This window comes from Typopeltis vanoorti, chromosome 1, assembly GCF_054136105.1.
Source record: "Typopeltis vanoorti isolate ZY-2024b chromosome 1, IOZ_Tvanoo_1.0, whole genome shotgun sequence".
Taxonomy (NCBI): Eukaryota; Metazoa; Arthropoda; class Arachnida; order Uropygi; family Thelyphonidae; genus Typopeltis; species Typopeltis vanoorti.
The window spans coordinates 177,864,503-177,883,940 of record NC_143549.1 but is presented as its reverse complement, the minus strand read 5'-3'; the positions used below and the strand labels follow the sequence as shown (position 1 = coordinate 177,883,940).

Sequence of the window (19,438 nt, the reverse complement as noted above, 5' to 3'; positions counted from 1 at the left end):
TGCTCAACTTTTATTCTCTTCCAAACTTTCTTACATGTTCTTCTTTTCAATATGAAATTCAATTTTGTCCTGCTAAATAGTGATCACTTCCAATATCAAATCCTTTGTACACTCTGGTGTCTTGCACTAGGAAGAAAACATCACTATCGACAATAACATAGTCGATGAGACTTTTTTTATTTCTTTCCTCTTCTCTCCATATGAATTTGTGCACATTTTTATGTTGGAACATGGTGTTAGTAATAACCAGTCCATGTCCTGAGCAGAAATCCAACAGGTATTTGCCATTATTATTAGCTTTACTCTTTTCTCCAAATTTTCCCAAAATATTTTTGTATGTCTGACAATCATTTCCTACTTTGCTGTTTAGATTTCTAACAAGGACCAACTTTTCCTTTTTCGTTGTGTCAGTTGCTTTCACTAAAAGCCTGAAAAAATTCCTCCACGTCTATCTTAGTAGAACCTTCTGTGGGACCATAGGCACAAATAAGTCTCATTGTCCAGTTCCCCATTCTGATATTTGTCCACATCACTATACTTTAGACTGCCTGCCATTCAAGAAGATTAGCCTCGGATTTTCTTCTCTTTTCATCTCTGACCAAACTGTTTATTTTAAGTTCTTAACCACTTTTCAAATTATAGATTAGTCATTATTGCAGAAGTGGGATAATGTATTTGAAAAGTGGTTAAGAAGAGAATTCATGAATTAGTAAATAAGAATATGATATGGAAGAAGCATGCTTAATGAAGGGTAGGTCTAGCTTTAGTTATTTACTTACTTTCAGTATAAAAAAAGTGAAAGCTAAGCTAGATAAAGGAAATAGCTATAATGATAGTGCTTAACTTTGAAAAAGCATTTGACAGGATACCATATTAAACTGCTATGTAAATTGGAGGAAATAGGGGATGAATATGAAGCAGTTAAAAAAAAGTAACTGATAGATAGACATCAAAAATTTGTATACAGTGGAGTTGAATCAAGGAAGCAAAGGTTGGTTGATTGGTAGAGCCTCTGCTACTAATGGCTCATGCAAAAAGTTAAGCAAGTTTGAGTGCGTTTAGTAGTTGGAAGGGTTCAATCGTTCAATCTGTTGGCACACTCTCCCTCGATGAGTCTTTGGACTCCCTGGAGGTGTCAAATAATAATAATAATAATAAAAGGCAACCATGGTAGAAAACAATTTACAAATTGTTGCTGGACTGCTGCTGTTTAATTTGTAAATTAATGTTATTGGGAATAATTTGGATGGTTTGCTGATGTTGCAAACTTTTATTCTCGTTTGGAGAACAATAGTAAATAAAGATGATGTCGAGATTCTGTGGGATTATGTAAATAGAAGGGTGCTGTGGACAAAGGATAATGTTATTGTTGATAGGCAAAATATAAAATTATGCACTTTGGGGTAAAAATGAAAATAGCTTTAAGAAATGTTTTGCCACCTTTGTGTTATTATCTTCTGTATTCTTACCGAATTCTTCTCATGAGTTTTGTTAAGGTACTTTTACACATAGCTAATTTTTCTTATATTTTTCTGTGTATTCTCTTGGGACACAAACTTTTCTGTCCATGCAAACAACTCCCACATGTAGCTAATCACTCAATGTTTTCATCAGAATATACACTGAGTTTCCAAAGTTTGGTTTTTGTTTTCAAACCTTAATTTTTTTTTTTTTTGCTAATAATGCTTGTATATTTGATTATTTTTAAAACTTTTGTGCATGTTTTTTTTTTTTTTTTCACTGTGATAGCAAAAACAAAAACAGGTACAAAAGTTTTCCATTTCACCTAATGTGGAGAGTCATGGAAATAAGATCAGGATGAGAAGACTAGTGAGACTCTATAAAAGCGACTAAGTTATGCAACTATGTTAATTATATTATTATTAATGGGTGTTAATTAAAATATGGGGTATTGTTAATGATAATAAAGAACTTCAACCAACAAAAACAGAAGTTGAAGATTTTAAATCTGAGGGAGATGGTTCATTTGAGACTATTTGTGTGAGATAGAGACCAATAAGACAAAATAGATTGTTGGTTCCTGTTACAGACTTGGGAGTCCAGAGGAGATGGTGATGAAATACATTGGCAGATTAGCACAATAAGTGTAGGCTGAGCAGTTATCATGGGTGACTTCAACTAAGGAGAGATTGAAAAGAGGAAAGGGCACATGCCGAAATGGAAATGGAGTTTTATAAGGAATAATATAGTAAGTTTAATAGTAAGGATAATATAGTAAGTAAATTTATAAGTTACTAAGGAATAATTACCTGAAACAACATGATGGAGAGGACCAAGGGATTGGAGAGTGTTGGATCTGGAAACAGCATCAGAAGATCTAACCATAACTACAGTAGCAACTCAGGGAAAGTGACCATGCAGTCTTCTTTTGCAACAAAGTTGATGACAAAGTCATCAACTTTGTCGTTCTTATCCAGAACGACAAAGCTGATGATTATGACAAACTTCAGGGGCAGCTTGGAGCAGTGCATTGCATAAGAAGCTACAATGAAAGAATATCAGTAGTGCTTGAAAGTGGTCAGGGATTGTTTGGCAGTATACCCAGGGTCAGGAAGATAAACTGAGCAGGATTAAATGAATGAGTAGTGATATAAAACAGGCACATCAAAAAATAAAGCAAGGTGGAGAGAATATAAACTGAAAAGTGTTCAGCATGCTCATGAGTAATATAGAGCGTAGGCAAGAAGGGTGACTAGTATGATAAGGAAGACTAAATCAGATTAAGAGAAAAAATTTGCTAAGCTAGTCAAAGTAAATCTAAAACAGTTTTTTTACTGTGTAGCAAGCAAGAGAAAAAATGATTATGGAAGAATAACTTTACTCAGTGCTGATTGGTAGGAAAGAGAGAAAAGAAATAGTTGCACTACTAAGTAATCACTTTGCAAGGGTTTATCATTCAATGTGAATACAGCAGTGGGACTCGATACTATATTGGTCTGTGTGCTAAAATAACTGGCAAATTAAATTAATGACAAAGTTGTTTAAATTAAGTCTCGGCTCTGGCAAGGTTCCAAGGAGGAAAGAGGGTAAGACTATGAGATAGAAATAGTAAATCACAGACTAATTAGTATTGCAGGAGTGGTGGTTAAAATATCAGAAAAGTTAGTTAAAGGTAAAATTCATGAATGGGTAGATAGAAATATGACTGTATGATGGGCAGCATGGCATTGTAAAAGGTAGGTAATGCCTTAGTAATTTATTCACATTTTATAATAAAGTGACAGCAGAATTGGATAAAGGAAATGGTTACACCATGTTACTGCTGGATTTTGCAAAGACATTTGACAGAATACCACATGCAAAACTTACATAAGTTGGAAGCAAATAGGTTTGGATATGAGGCTGATGGCATGAATAGAGAGGTGACTGACATCAGAAGGAAGTACATGGTGTAATGGAATGAAGACAAATGCAGATGACTAGTCGAGTGTCCCAGGGCTCTGTACTAGAGCCACAACTCTTTAATATGTATATTAATAATGTAGGGAAATATTTAAGAGGGGATATTCAGTTGTTTGCTGATGATGCAAAATGGGGAGGGCAGTAGTTCATAAAGGTGATGTAGGTATTCTGCAGCATGATTTAAAACATGGCCAGCTGTAAAGTAATGCACTTTGGGAAGAAGAATTTGCAGGGAGTGTACTGTATTGATGGAACTGAACTGCAAGAAACTGATGAGGCCAGGGATTGGGGGGATGATTGTGAATAGGAAGTTGAAATTTAGACATCATATTTCAAAGACAGCCAAAACTGCACATTAGATTACAAAGCTGTTGAGGAACGCTCTCTAACAAGCAGGGATTGGAAGGTTATTATTTCCTCTTTATAAGGCCTTAAGACCACATTTGGACTACTGCACACAGATCTGGTCACTGGATTCCATCGAGATGAAGAAGTAGTGGAGGTTATCCAGATATGAGTGACAAAGATTGTGCTGGGTCTATGAAATGCTCTCTATGAGAATAGACTGATGATCTGTGGGCTTCAAAAACTAGGAAATTGTATAAGAGTGTGGTTAGTAAGACTGTTAGGACTAGATTTTTTGCTTGGAAGGTTTTTAATAGATGAAAAGGGTTACCAGTGGTTGTGAATACCTTGTCTGAGAATGAGTTTTTTAATGAATAATGGGTCTGCTGCAATGAGTCTTCTGACTCCATGGAGATACCTTTGATCCATTGTTATTTATTCTTTACATTGATGACATTGGGAAGAGACATTCTATGAACATGCCAAAAATGAGAAAGTACGATATGGTGCTGGATGGTAAGACCCCTGGGCCTGAAGACATCCAACATGCAACTGGGGAAGAACAGAGAGCTTCCATGAGTAGAACTAGTTTTTATGATGTGTCCAGGTCAAACCCAGAAGGAAGCTTGGTCACGGATATTGTTGGTTGGAAAAGGAAGGCTCCCTGTTTCACAAGAAACCACAGGATTGGAACTTGGAATGTTAGAAGTATGAGCCAAGGTAAGATGGAAATAATAAAGATGGAAATGGAGTGCAAGAAGCTGGATATATTGAGAATAAGTGAACTTAGATGGACAGGAATCGGACTATATGGTGTATTACTCAGGATATGAGACAAGTCATAAAAATGGAGTATCTTTCTTACTCAGGAAAAAGATGGCGTGGTATGTATTAGGTTATAATCCAGTGAGTGACAGAATCATTTCTCTCAGAGTGAGTGGACATCCAATGAATATGACCATCATTCAGGTTTGTGCACCCACTACAGAGGCACTAGAAGAAGACGTTGAAGAATTTTATGGCAAGTTACAAGAAGTGATAGATGCAACACCAAAGTACGATTTATGGCTACTTATTGGAGATTGGACTGCATAAGTGGGAGAGACTGAGGAACAAGGAATAACAGGTCGTTTTGGTTTAGGTATTTGTAACTGCAGGGAAGAGACTAGTTGAGTTTTGTGCAGAGAATTCCTTGTTTGTTGCTAACACCTGTTTTAAACAGCACAAAAGAAGATTGTATACATGGATATCACCTAATGGACAATACCGAAATCAAATTGATTATATACTTGGACAAAGAAGATGGAGAAGTGCAATTCTGTCTGTCAAGACTTTTCCAGGTGCAGACTGTGGAACAGACCATGAGTTATTAGTGACTGCAATACATGTGAAATTATGGAAACTGATCAATCAGATATGATCTTGAAACATACCAGCTGAATACAATATTAGTATACAGAACAGATTCAACACACTCAATTTGTGTGAAAGAGAACCAGATGAACTATGGGAAGAAACTAAAGATATAATTAAAACAGAAGCAAAGAAGAATATTCCAACAGTTTGTAAGAAGAAGAAGAAGTTTAAATATCTGTCAGAAGATGCCATCAAAACTGCTCAGGCAAGGAGGAAAATGAGGGCCACAGGAAATTTGCAGGAAGTACGGCATTTGAATGCAGAGTTTCAATGACAAACCAGAAAAGACAAGGAAAAATGCTTCAACCAGGAATGCCAACAAATGGAAGACCAAAACAAGAAAGGAAAAACAAGAGATCTTTTCAAAAAGATCAGAGAACTAACAGGAAGTTTAGTGCCAAGGTGACAATATTGAAAAGTAAACACAAAGGATATCTTACAGAAGCTGCAGACGTCAAAGAAATATGGAAAGAGTATACAGAAACCCTTTACAGAAAGGACTGCAAAATTACTGAGAAATTTGAAGAGCAGGATTATACACAGGAGCCAGTGCTACTGGCTTGCATGAGAAATCAGTGCTATAGTTAAAATTTTAACAGCTTTATGTCAGTGAATTTGGATCACAACTAAATGGCCTAGGGAATGGAAAAAATCAGTTTATATACCTTTATTGAAGAAAGGCGATGCAAAAGAGTGTGAAAATTACAAAACTATAGCACTGATTTCTCATGCAAGTAAAGTCTTACTTAAGATCATTCAGAAGAGACTGGAACCATTCATGAAGAGAGAAATGCCAGATGAAAGGCAGAGGAATAAGAGATCAAATCGCCAATGTGAGATGGATAATAGAAAGAACACAGGAATATCAAAAGAATGTCTACCTTTGTTTCCTTGACCATAGCAAGGAAACAAAGCTTTTGACTCTGTAGATCATGTGAAACTGTGGAATGTATTAAGAACAATGGGAGTACCAGAGCATTTCATTATCCTTCTGAGGAATCTTTATTATAAACAAGAAGCTACTGTCCGAACAGATCTTGGAGAAACTGAGTATTTCACAATAGATAAAGGGGTACGACAAGGATGTATTTTATCTCCGTACCTGTTTAACTTGTACAGCGAATACATTTTAAGAATGGCAGGGCAGGAGGAGTCTTCATTTGGAATTAAAATTGGTGGAAGAAATATTAATAATTTGAGGTATGCAGATGATACCACCTTGCTAGCAGAATGCAAAGAAGATTTGGAGGAACTTATTATGAAAGTTAAAGTGCTAAATATGGTCTTAAACTTAACCTCAAAAAGTTATGGCAACATGTGAACTTAATGATTTTGAAGTAGATGGGGAGAAAATGGAAGCCGTTAACAATTTTGTGCTCCTAGAATCCTGAATTGATCAAGATGGTTATTATACTGAAGAAGTTAGAAGAAGATTATTACTCAGAAAGAAAGAAATGACAAATTTAAGCATGATCTTTAAAGATAAAGATATTAGCCTCACAACAAAAATCAGAATCGTGAAAGCAATGGTATTCCCTGTGGTACTGTATGGATGTGAAAGTTGGACCCTGAGAAAGAGTGAAAGAAGGAAGATAGATGCATTTGAATTATGGGTTTGGAGATGCTTACTAAGAATACCATGGTCTTCAAAGCAAACCAATAAATCAGTGATAGATAGAATAAAGCCAGACTGCTCCCTCGAAGCTATGATCATCGAGCAAAAATTGTCATACTTCAGACATATTATGTGAGCAAATGACAGTCTGGAGAACATGATGATGCTTGCTAAAGTTGATGGAAGCAGGAGAAGAGGAAGACCAAGAATTAGATGAGTGGATGGAGTTAAAGAAGCAACTGAAATGCACTTGGAAATTCTGAAAGATATGGCCAGGGACAGATCTGAATGGAGAATCTATGTTCATAGAATCACCAGGAGTCGAAAATGACTCGATAGAACATAACAACAACAATACAGCTATTTGCTGATGATGCAAAAAATATTCAAGATAAACAGAAATGTGACTGACATACACCACTTGCACAATGATTTAAATAAGCTGAAACTGTAGCATATAACGTTTTGATATAATGAGATATTCAATGACATATTATATTGGTGGGATTATGCTAGAAGAAACTCATCAAGCCAGGGATCCTGGAGTTTTAGTAGATAGGAAGTTAATGTTCAAGCACCATATAGCAAAGATTACAAATACAACTCAGAGGGCAATTGCAACATTGAAACTTACATTAATATGTAAGGATAAGGAAGTCATTTTGCCTCTTTTCAAGGCCTTCATACAAACCCACCTGGACTATTACATTGGATTGACTCTCCCGATTTCTATGATGCAGATACAGTGGAGAGTGTTAAAGATAACACTGGAACTGTGGAACGTAGATTATCAGGACATATGGTTTGTGGACTGCAGACACTAGCAAACAGGAGAAGGGGGAGGAGGATGTGATAGAGATATACAAACTTCTAAGAGTTGTTTGATTTTAGTAAATGGAATTTTTATTTTTATGTAGGGTGGGGAGAGGACATTCATGTAAGTTGAGAATGAATGCAGGAAAGAAAAATGGTCAGAACTAGATTTTTCTCTCATAGAGCAAGTGCACCTTTGTAGGTGGTGAGTACAGTCAGTGTGAATGAATTCAATCTGGTATAGGTGATATGTGACCTACCTCAATGACTCTGAGACTACTTGTGGTAATAATAATAATAATACCTCTTGTAGTGAAGCTTTTTTTTTTCAGCATAGATAATTTCAATGCTAATAATGCTCATCATTGCCAAAAAATAAACAGATCATTTTTTTCTTTAAATGGTGAGTATAACTAGACTATCAATAGCAACGGCAGTATCTCTTGCTTGAAATAATTTAATGTGTAATCTCTCTTTGATATAAAGATCTTGCACACGTTGTTTCCAAGGAACAAGATATTCTCTTTTGCTTTACAGAGTTGCACTTTTAAGAAACTACTAATTCACTATTAATCCCAGATGTATCTCTTTGATTATAGCAGGACATCTGAGGATGATTCTCAGAAAATTCTTGGTTCAAGCACAAAGCCTTACGGTTCATTTCTTATCACGTCTCTTCTCTCTGATTTCTACCTATCAGTTCTGTTCTTGTCCATGTCATCAGAAATTTCATATCTATCCTCAATGCAGCTGTTTTATTCTAAATTACTAAAAGTATTCTGTTCAGCAGGATTTGTTTTATGTGTATTCCACTCATGTCATATATTCTTATTCGTACTGTGGATAGGATAAGAGGTACATAATCTTGAATCCCTAAAGACCAAATATGGAGCTTTTCAAGCAAATTTAGGCCTCCGATAAGCAGGATGGTGGCATTGGTCCTACATTAGGCAATGAAATTCCTATACCACCTAATAAATTCATAAATATGAGGAAGAGGAGGAAGAGCAAGGATATGATTGAGACATATAAGCTAGTCAGGGGTTGTATCAGGTTGACATGGAAGAGATTTTTCATAGAATGGAAGAGAGGTAAAACAAGAGGCCATCACTGGAAACTGTATAAGGAGGGTGTGAGGAGAGGGTTCTTTGCATGCAGAGTGGTTGGTGAGTGGAATGCATTGCCTGAGTGTGTTGTGAATGTAGACACATTGAATCAGTTTAAAGCACGGTTGGATGAGCATTGTGTGCAATAGTGTGTACCTCCCATGCTCTGACTCCATGGAGGTCAGATGTTAATAATAATAATAATATCCATGCCCTCAGTGGAATTCAAACTCATAGCCTATTAACTGAAGAGCAGAAGTGCTATCTACTCAATTAATCTGACTGGCAAATCTAATTTGATAAATGTTTTCAAAACAGTCTGATATTACTATCAGGCCATTTTGAATACACTTAACTTTTTGCATGGAGAATAGTTGATTTTGAAAGTTATGATAATATGAAATTAGTAAATAAAGTATAATAAAGTCCAAATTTTAATATTTGGACTTTATTTTTGTAATATGTAATATTACAAATTTGTAATTTGTAATATGAAATGAAAACTTAATTTACCATTTATTTAACTGGTTTGATTGTTATATTGTTTATGTGCATAATTAGAAATTCTTTTAATCATGGTGATTAAAACTATTCCCTTTGTTTCAGTTCCTTTACCACTGGGTGACATATTTGAGTGTAGTGAGTACACTCATCTTTGTAGTCTTCTTTGCTATTGGTCCAGGTATGTACTTATTGTTTGCTGATATGTTTATATCCAACTGTATCAGTTTTGTATATTTAAATTATTAATATATGTTTTACTTTATGTAATTATGCATGCTATCAATATGTATATGAGTCAAATATATATATATATATATATATATATATATATATATATATATATATATGTAAAAAAAGTTTTTTTACCTTGGGAATAATGTACATTAGGGTTACGAAGTAATTTTATAAACTTGGTTATTTTACTCCTAATCCCAAGTAAGCAAACAGTTAAGTTTGCGCCTGAATGTAGTTCAAGTCTAAAGGTGGTGCAACACCAGGGAAACTCATTGTAAAGGTGGGTAAAGCTCTGATCACTATTCTTAGTATTTTCCATAATGTAAAGCACATCTCACTAAGAGATGTATACTGCAATACATTATGGGCGGGGTCACTACCCAGACCGCTTTCAACCTTTTTTGAGGTCTCCTCAGTGAGTAGCTAGACCCTAAATCTCCTCCAGAGATTCTTATTCAAAATAAAAACACCTTGTAGCAACTTGTATAGGTAAAGTTGATAAGGCTCTGTATTACTAAAACCTTGGTATTTAGCGTCTAGCTACTCACTGAGGAGACCTCAAATAAGGTTGAAAACAGTCTGGGTAGCGACCCCACCCATAACATATTGCAGTATACATCTCTCAGTGAGATATGCTTTACATTATGGAAAATACTAAGAATAGTGATCAGATCTTTACCCACCTTTCCAATGAGTTGCCCTGCTGTTGTGCCACCTTTATACTTGAACTACGTTCAGGTGCAAACTTAACTGTTTGCTTACTTGGGATTAGGAGTAAAATAACCAAGTTTATAAAATTACTTGGTAACCCTAATATACATTATTCCCAAGGTAAAAAAACTTATTTACATATATATATACAGGGTGTTCGGGATAAATTTGACATATTTATAATTAATTATATTTTTCCGTAAGTTACATGTATTAACACACACTTCTCTTCATTTAAAAGTTTGGACCCTTCTTCATTCATATACAAGATGTCAGAAAGGATGGATAGCTGGAACCCACCTGAATCATGGAAGAGAATAACTTGTATCATGATGATTCGTGCCCGCCATCAAAATAAGGATATTACGACTGCTGCCCAATGCTCCCTGAATACAGTAAAAACAATCAGGCATGAACTAGAGACTTGCAATGGTGACTACGAGGATGTAGCAAGAAGAAAGATCCCTAGCAGACGATCTGATTGCGTTCGTACAGCAGAATTCCTCGCAAATCTGCAGGAACAGGTGTTGAAGAACCCTGGCATTGGAATTCGGGCTTTGTTCGTGGAGTTGCTAACTGTAGTCAAGCCCTGGATAACAAGGGTAGCCAATGGTAGGCCGTATGTATGGCAGCAGGATTCGGCCCCTTGCCACACCTCTGGGAAAAGTCAAAAATGGTTGTCTGAAAATTTCTACGACTTCACCAGTCCAAATGTTTGGCCTCCAAACTCCCCAGACCTTAACCCCATGGATTATTTTGTATGGGGCGCAGTTGAAAAAGACACCAATCGCACTTCCAGTAATACAAAAGCCCAGTTAATGGATAAAATTAAAACAGTTTTTGCGGCCCTTCCCAGGGAGACTGTAGCATCAGCTTGTTCGAGGTTCCGAAGCAGAATTGAAGCTGTGATCGATGCTAATGGTGGTTATTTTGAGTAAATCTTGTTGATAGTATTGTAATTAACTCTGCCAGTAATGTTTTTTTGTCAATTCATTAAATTTAATAGATACAAAGAAGATTTTCTTTTTCCTTACGAAACTGTCAAATTTATCCCGAACACCCTGTGTATATATATATATATATATATATATATATATATATATATATATATATATATATATATATATATATATGCTGTATATTACTAAAACATGAACAAGATTACTAAAACATGAGATCATGTTTTAGTAATCTACTTACTTATTACAATAAAGTGACTGCTTCCTTGGACAAAGGAGAAGGATACACAGTAATATACCTAGATTTCGCAAAGGCTTTTGATAGAGTACCTCATGATACATTGATAGTCACTCTAGAGCAGATGGGGTTGGATATTAGGTTAGTGCATTGGATTGGATACTGGCTATCTGATAGGTATCAACAAGTTGTGTATGGGGAAGCAATATCCAGGAAAGTCATAGTGGAGTGCCTCAGCGGTCTGTTTTGGGGCCATTACTGTTTAACTTGTATATTAATGATATAGGTGAAGATTTGGATGGAGATATTCAGTTCTCTGCAGACAGGCCCAGCTGGTGGCGTGTGCGAAGTGTGCAATATACACAGCCGCCACAGAAGAAAAGGCACCTAAAATATGTCAAAAATTATTATTATTATTATTATTCAGGCCTCCATGGAGTCAAAAGACTATTCGTGTGAAGTCCTTCCTAAGAAATACCAAGTCTATCAAGACTCATCGAGGGGGAGGTCTCCCACCTAAGAAACACAAATTCCATCATAACACTCCTTAAATTCGTTGACTGTTCTTGCTCTCACCACTCCATCAGGCAATGCATTCCATGGTTCAACCAAAGAAACCACTCCTCACCCTCTTGCTCACAGTTTCCTTTCGTAACTTCCACGGATGTTCTCTTGAAATCACTCCTTCCCACTGTTCAACCAAGTGAAAAACTCCCCAGTGTCAACCCTGTAACCATTTCTCAACAGTTTAAAAGTCTCAATGATATCACCTCTCCTTCTTCTATCCACCAAACTCTGCAGTGCACGTTCTCTCAGCTGATCATCATAACTATCATAGTTCAGTCCTGAAACGATCTTTGTTATCTGCTTTTGTACCCTTTCCACAGTTAATTAATCCCCTTCATATCCTGGGGACCAAATCTGAGAACAATAGTCCAAGTGTGGTCTGATCAGGGTCTTATACAATGGAATGATAACTGTTTTATCTCTGCAGGTCAGTGTTCTTCTCATTATTGCAGCAATCCTCTGTGTTACCTTCACCACCTTTGCAATATGTCCCCTAAATTTCAGGTTTCTATCAATCATCAACCCCAGATCTCTTGTCTTACCTACTTCCTCTAGTTTAACTCCTCCCATAGAGTATACAGTGTCCCATTGATGTTTCCCAAACCTCAATACCTTACATTTTGCTGCATTAAACCGATACTCTCCCATTCATATGCCAATCTATTTAGCTTATTCAAATTCTCTTGCAGGGCTGCCTCATCTGCACTATTACTAATAATCCTCTCCAGCTTTGCATCATCCGCAAACAACTGAATATCCCACTGCAATCCACTGACAATGTCATTGATATAAAGATTAAATCATATAGGTTCCAGTACTGAGCCCTATGGGACCCCACTTGTAACCCGCTGCTTCCTTGAAACTTCCCCACCATACACAACTCTCTGATATCTATTGGATAGCCAATCCTGAATCCAGTTGACCAATCTGACATCCAGACCCATGTGCTGCAACTTAAATATCAGCTTATCATGTGGCACCCTGTCAAATGCCTTTGCAAAGTCTAAGAAAATGGCAGTATATGCCTTTCCCTCATCTAATGCTCTTGTAATTTTATCATAAAAGTCTAGCATATTGCTAAAACAAGAGCACCCCTTCACAAATCCATGTTGACTCTCACAGATAACATTACCCTCATCTGCCCAATGCTGTATACGGTCCTTCACTACTTTCTCCAAGATCTCACTAACTACTGTTGACACACAAACTGGCCTATAAATAGACACTTCCAGTCTGCTACCGCCCTTTTGCAATGGCACTATCTTACCTTACTTCCATTCCATGGGCACCATTCCCACAACCAGACTTTCATTGAAAAGCCAGGTCAAAGGCACTGCAGTTTCCTAGGACATTCTCTCAAACCTCATGGTGAAATACCATCCCGTCCCACAACTTCACTAACATCCAGAGTACTGAGTATTTGAAACACACTCTCCTCCTGTACCTCTAAACCTTGAACCTGCACAATCCCTCTAGCATTAAAACTGACTCCTCCAGGATGAAATACTCCAATAAAGTGTTCATTGAACAATTCCACTATGTCCTATGCATCAGTCACTCTATTCCCATTTTTATCCCACAATATCATACTTCCACAGTCATTTCTCCTCCTACTGGCCACATATCTAAAAATTCCATAGGATTTTCTTTGGCTCTTAGGGCCAATCTCCTCTCATATTCCAGTTTCATCTTCCTTACCATACTAGTCACTCTTCTGGCCTGTGTCTTATACTCTTCATGCATCTTCTCTTCAGCTGTCAATTCCTGTTTAATATTGTTTTTCATCCAGTTGACTCTAAATTGTGTCCTCTTGTTCACTCATGGTATACAATTTATGATTGCTGCTAACAAATATTCTTTCATAATTTCCTACGCACTAATGATATCCCAGCCTTCCAATTCCACCCTCCATGAAACTTCCCCAAGTTGACGTCTTAGACTATTATAATCACCTGCCTTATAATTCTACATATGTTCCTGTCTCTTTGATACTCCTGCATGTCTATTCATTTTCCAAGTAAAAACCATATGGTCACTCTCTCCAACTGGAGGGAGAGATGTCATCTCAGTTATTATCAACTCTTCTGATGCTATAACCGAATCCAAAACTCTTGAACCTCTTGTTCCCTCTATTACATGTTGCCTAAAACATTTGTCCCTCAAGAATTCTAGAAATTCCATTTCCTTATTGCTACATGCATCTTCCTCTCCCCAGTTTATACTGCTGTATTAAAATCTACCATAATAATCATTCTTCTTGCACTTGCCAAACTCAACTGTCTAAACATCTCCTGGTCCCCACCCTCTGTGCTCCTGGATCTGTAGGAACACCCCACTAAATATCCTGTCTTGCCCACCTCTACCTCACAACATATGCTTTCAAAATCATTAGTGTCACTAATTTCCAAAGCCTCCACTCTTAGAGGACATAGGTCGACACTTATCATAAGCAGCACTCCACCACCATGCTTTCCCTTCCTATCCTGCCGAAAAATGCTGTACCCAGCAACTTCTATTCCTGTTATTATATCCTCTTCTGTCAACCATGTCTCAGTGATCCAAATAATTTTTTCCAGGCTGATGCTATCTGCGCCACCAATTCCTCTCCCTTATTCTGGATACTCCTGGCATTAGTATAAAGCATATAAATGCCATTGTTTCTATACCCAGCATTATCCTGTCTAGACTACAGCTCAGTGTTACCTGATGTCATCCCCCTTTTCTCAAGTACCCATTCCCACAAGAGGCCACCCCTGCTGCCATCCTCCCTGGGACACACTGACTCGTTCAGAACAGCAATCTCTCTAGATGCTTAGTCCTTCCTCATTCAAATGTAAGCGGTCTCTTGCATTCAATTCCTCTCTGTCCTCAAATTCACTCCAAGCATCCGCGTATTCCAGTCCTCTCTTGTCACACATTCTAGCTATTATGTCATTCAATATTACCGCTCTTCTGCTCAGCTCGTCATTATCATACCTAGACAACAAGCACACTATCTTTCCTCTCTCTGCCTTCTTCCGTATAGCCTGAAACAAAAATCTCATATCTCTTGCTGCCCAACTTATATTACCACCCAAGTCATTTGTTTCTACCTTCACAATCATCTCATCCACCCTTTCACCTCTCTTAATTGCCATAGCTACTCTTTCTGTCATTCCTCCTGGCAAACTCCTCACGCATCCTATCTTGAACACTACGGATCATTGAGTTCCCATACATTATACCTCTTACCATTCTCTCTCTCTTCCCCTCTCCTCTACTGCTCCTATTCTCTCTTCTAGCATTCCCATACCTCTCTCTCTCCTTCCCTCTCACCTACTATTTCCATTCTCTTCTAGCATTCCCATACCTCTCTCTCATTCCCTCTCTCCTATGTTTCCATTCTCTCCTCTTCTAGCGCTCCCATGTCTTTCTCTCATTCTGTCTCTCCTACTGTTTCCATTCTCTCCTCTTCTAGCACTCCCCATGCCTCTCTCTCTCTCTCTCATTCCATTTCTCCTACTGTTTCCATTCTCTCCTCTTCTAGCACTCCCATACCTCTCTCTCTCTCATTCCATCTCTCTAACTGTTTCCATTCTCTCCTCTTCTAGAACTCCCATACCCCTCTCTCCTACTGTTTCCATTCTCTCCTTTTCTAGCACTCCCATACCTCTCTCTCTCCTACTGTTTCCATTCTCTCCTCTTCTATCAATCCCAGAGTAAAATTATAGTAAAGCAAAGATACAAGGGTAGTGTAAAAAATGCATGCACATACCCTGGAGCTGATATTTACTCTGACCACAACCTACTATTTATAGAAATAAATGTGAAACGAAAGAAAATTAAATAAGCTATGAAAAGGAAAAAATGGAACTTAGAGAAATTAAAAAAAATCAAGGAATTTGGAAATAGATTGGAGAAAGAATTAGAGGAAACAAGTTTTGTCAAAACTGAAGATCCAGAAAAGAAATGGGAACTAGTTAAAGAGAAAATAAAGAAGATTGCAGAAGAAGAAATTGGATATGTGAGAGCTAAAAGAATAAAAAAAAACTTGGACAATTAACGAGGTGATTTCTCTAATGGAAGAAAGAAGAAAATGGAAAAATAAAGACACCCCAGAAGGGAAAATACAATATAGAACCCTGAAGAACAAATTGAGAAGGGAAGCTGAAAGAAGTAGAAAAGATTGGCTTAAAAAACAATGTGAAGAAATGGAAAATTATGAGAGATTGGTTAGGTATGATCTTTTATATGAAAAAGCAAGAAGCATGAATCACAAGAGAAATGGAATTCGAACTAGAGGCATAGAAAATAAGAATGGAGCAATCATAACTGAAGAAGATAAAATCCTAATGAGATGGAAGGAATACACTGAAGATCTATATGACAAGGAAAATTGACCAAATGAATTGACCAAACTTCATTTACCTTCATTATAAAGAAGGTAAATGAAGATGATCTAGGCCCAGAGATTTTGAAGACAGAAGTAGAAATGGTCATTAAAGAACTAAAATGTGGAAATGCAGAAGGAATAGATGAAATACCTGCAGAATTCATGAAACAACTTCAGAAGAAAGGAACTGAAGAAATAACCAAATGTCCCAGGGAGGATGATAGCAGGGGTGGCCTCTTGTGGGAATGGATACTTGGGAGAAGGGAGACAATGTCAGGTAACACTGAGCCCAGTGGAGTCTAGAAGGGATAATGCAGGGTATAGAAACAATGGCATTTATATGCTTTATACTAATGCCAGGAGTATCTGGAATAAGGGAGAGGAATTGGTGGCGCAGATAGCATCAGCCTGGCCAAAAATTATTGCGATCACTGAGACGTGGTTGACAGAAGGGGATATAACAACAGGAATAGAAGTCGCTGGGTATAGCATTTTTCGTCAGGATAGGAGGGGAAAGCGTGGTGGTGGGGTACTGCTTATGATAAGTGATGACCTATGTCCTCTAAGAGTGGAGAATTTGGAAGGAAGTGAGACAAATGATTTTGAGAGCGTATGGTGTGAGGTAGAGGTAGGCAAGACATGATATTTAGTGGGGTGTTGCTACACACCCAGGAGCACAGAGGATGGGGACCAGGAGATGTTTAGACAGCTAAGTTTGGCAAGTGCAAGAAGAATGATTGTTATGGGAGATTTTAACTTCAGTATATAAATTGGAGAGAGGAAGATGCATGTAGCAATACGGGAATGGAATTTCTAGAATTCGTGAGGGACAAATGTCTTAGGCAACATGTAACAGAGGGAACAAGAGGTTCAAAAGTTTTGGATTTGGTTATAGCATCAGAAGAGTTGTTAATAACTGAGTTGATGTCTCTCCCACCAGTTGGAGAGAGTGACCATATGGTTTTTACTTGGAAAATGAATAGACATGCAGAAGTATCAAAGAGACGGGAACTTATGTGGAATTATAAGGCAGGTGATTATAATAGTCTTAGACGTCAACTTCAGGAAGTTTCATGGAGGCAGGAATTGGAAGGCCGGGATATCACTAGTGCGTGGGAAATTGTGAAAGAATATTTGTTATCGGCAATGGTAAGTTGTATACCACGAGTGAAGAAGAGGACGCAATTTGGAGTAAAGTGGATGACAAACAATATTAAACAGGAATTGCATGCGAAAAAGAGGCTATGGAAGAGACATAAGGAGACAGGTGAAGAGATGCATGAGGAATATAAGACACAGGCCAGAAGAGTGACTAGTGTGGTAAGGAAAGCGAAACTGGAATATGAGAGGAGATTGGCCCTAAGATCCAAAGAAAATCCTAGGGAATTTTTTAGCTATGTGGCCAGTAGGAGGAGAAATGACTGTGGAAGAATGATATTGTGGGTTAAAAATGGGAATAGAGTGACTGATGCAAAGGACATAGTGGAATTGTTCAATGAACACTTTATTGGAGTATTTCAATAAAGTGTTCATTGAACACTTTATTGAAATACTAGAGGAGTCAGTTTTAATGCTAGAGGGATAAGACTGGTTCGATGTCTGGAGGTACAGGAGGAGAGTGTGTTTCAGATACTGAGTACTCTGGATGTCAGTAAAGCTGTGGGACTGGTTGGTATTTCACCACGAGTTTTGAGAGAATGTGCTTGGGAATTGACAGTGCCTTTAACCTGGCTTTTCAATGAAAGTCTGGCTTTGGCAAAGGTGCCCAGGGAATGGAAGGAAGGTAAGATAGTGGCATTGCATAAGGGTGGTAACAGACTGGAAGTGTCTAATTATAGGCCAGTCTGTGTGTCATCAGTAGTTGTTAAGATCTTGGAGAAAGTAGTGAGGGACCGTATACAGCATTGGGCAGATGAGGGTAATGTTATCTGTGAGAATCAACATGGTTTGTGAAAGGATGCTCTTGTTTTAGCAATATGCTAGCCTTTTATAATAAAGTTTCAAGAACATTAGATGAGGGAAAGGCATATACTGCAATTTTCTTAGATTGGCGAAGGCATTTGACAGGGTGCCACATGATAAGCTGATATTTAAGTTGCAGCACATGGGTCTGGATGTCAGATTGGTCAACTGAATTCAGGATTGGCTGTCTGATAGGTATCAGAGAGTTGTGTATGGTGAGCAGTTTCCAGGATGTAGAGGGTTACAAGTGGGGTCCCACAGGGCTCAGTACTAGGACCTATATTGTTTAACCTTTATATCAATGACATAGCCAGTGGATTGCAGGGGGATATTCAGTTGTTTGCAGATGATGCGAAGCTGGGAAGGATTATTAGTAATAGTGCAGATGTGGTAGCCCTGCAAGAGGATTTAAATAAGCTAGATAGATGGGCAAATGAATGGGGGTGTCAGTTTAATGCAGCAAAATGTAAGGGCTTGAGGTTTGGGAAACATCGATGGGATGCTGCATACTCTATGGGAGGAGTTATACTGGAGGAAGTAGGGGAGACAAGAGATCTGGGGTTGATGATTGATAGAAACCTGAAGTTTAGGGGACGTATTGCAAAGGTGGTGAAGGTAACACAGAGGATTGTTGCTATTATGAGAAGGACACTGACCTGCAGAGATAAGAGGGTTATCATTCTGTTGTATAAGTCTCTGATCAGACCACACTTGGACTACTCAGATTTGGTCCCCAGGATTTGAAGGGGATAAATTAACTGTGGAAAGGATACAAAGACGGATGACAAAGATGGTTTCAGGACTGTACAAGGATAGTTATGAGGATCGGCTGAGAGAATGTGGACTGCAGAGTTTGGTGGATAGAAGAAGGAGAGGTGATATGATTGAGACTTTTAAACTGTTGAGAGGTGGTTACAGGGTTGACACTGGGGACTTCTTTCGCTTGGTTGAACAGCAGGAAGGAGTGATGACAAGAGGCCATCCCTGGAAGTTACGAAAGGAAACTGTGAGCAAGAGGGTAAGGAGTGGTTTCTTTGTGTGGAGGGTGGTCGAGCCGTGGAATGCATTGCCTGATGGAGTGGTGGGAGTGAGAACGGTCAGTGAGCTTAAAGGGTGGTATGATAGACTTTGTGTTTCTCAGGGGGGGACCTCCCCTCGATGAGTCTTGACAGA

General features: G+C 37.9%; 1 protein-coding gene across 3 annotated transcripts in view; it reads left to right on the top strand.

Moving 5' to 3' along the window:
* Nucleotides 1-19,438, top strand: part of LOC150110672 (glucose transporter type 1-like) — a 1,175,276-nt gene that overhangs the window by 989,653 nt on the left and 166,185 nt on the right. For all 3 annotated transcript variants that reach the window (XM_090395569.1, XM_090395562.1, XM_090395554.1), the window contains one exon: nucleotides 9,325-9,400. In XM_090395569.1, the coding sequence (XP_090251695.1) occupies nucleotides 9,325-9,400 (76 nt within the window). The remainder of the gene's footprint in view (nucleotides 1-9,324; nucleotides 9,401-19,438) is intronic.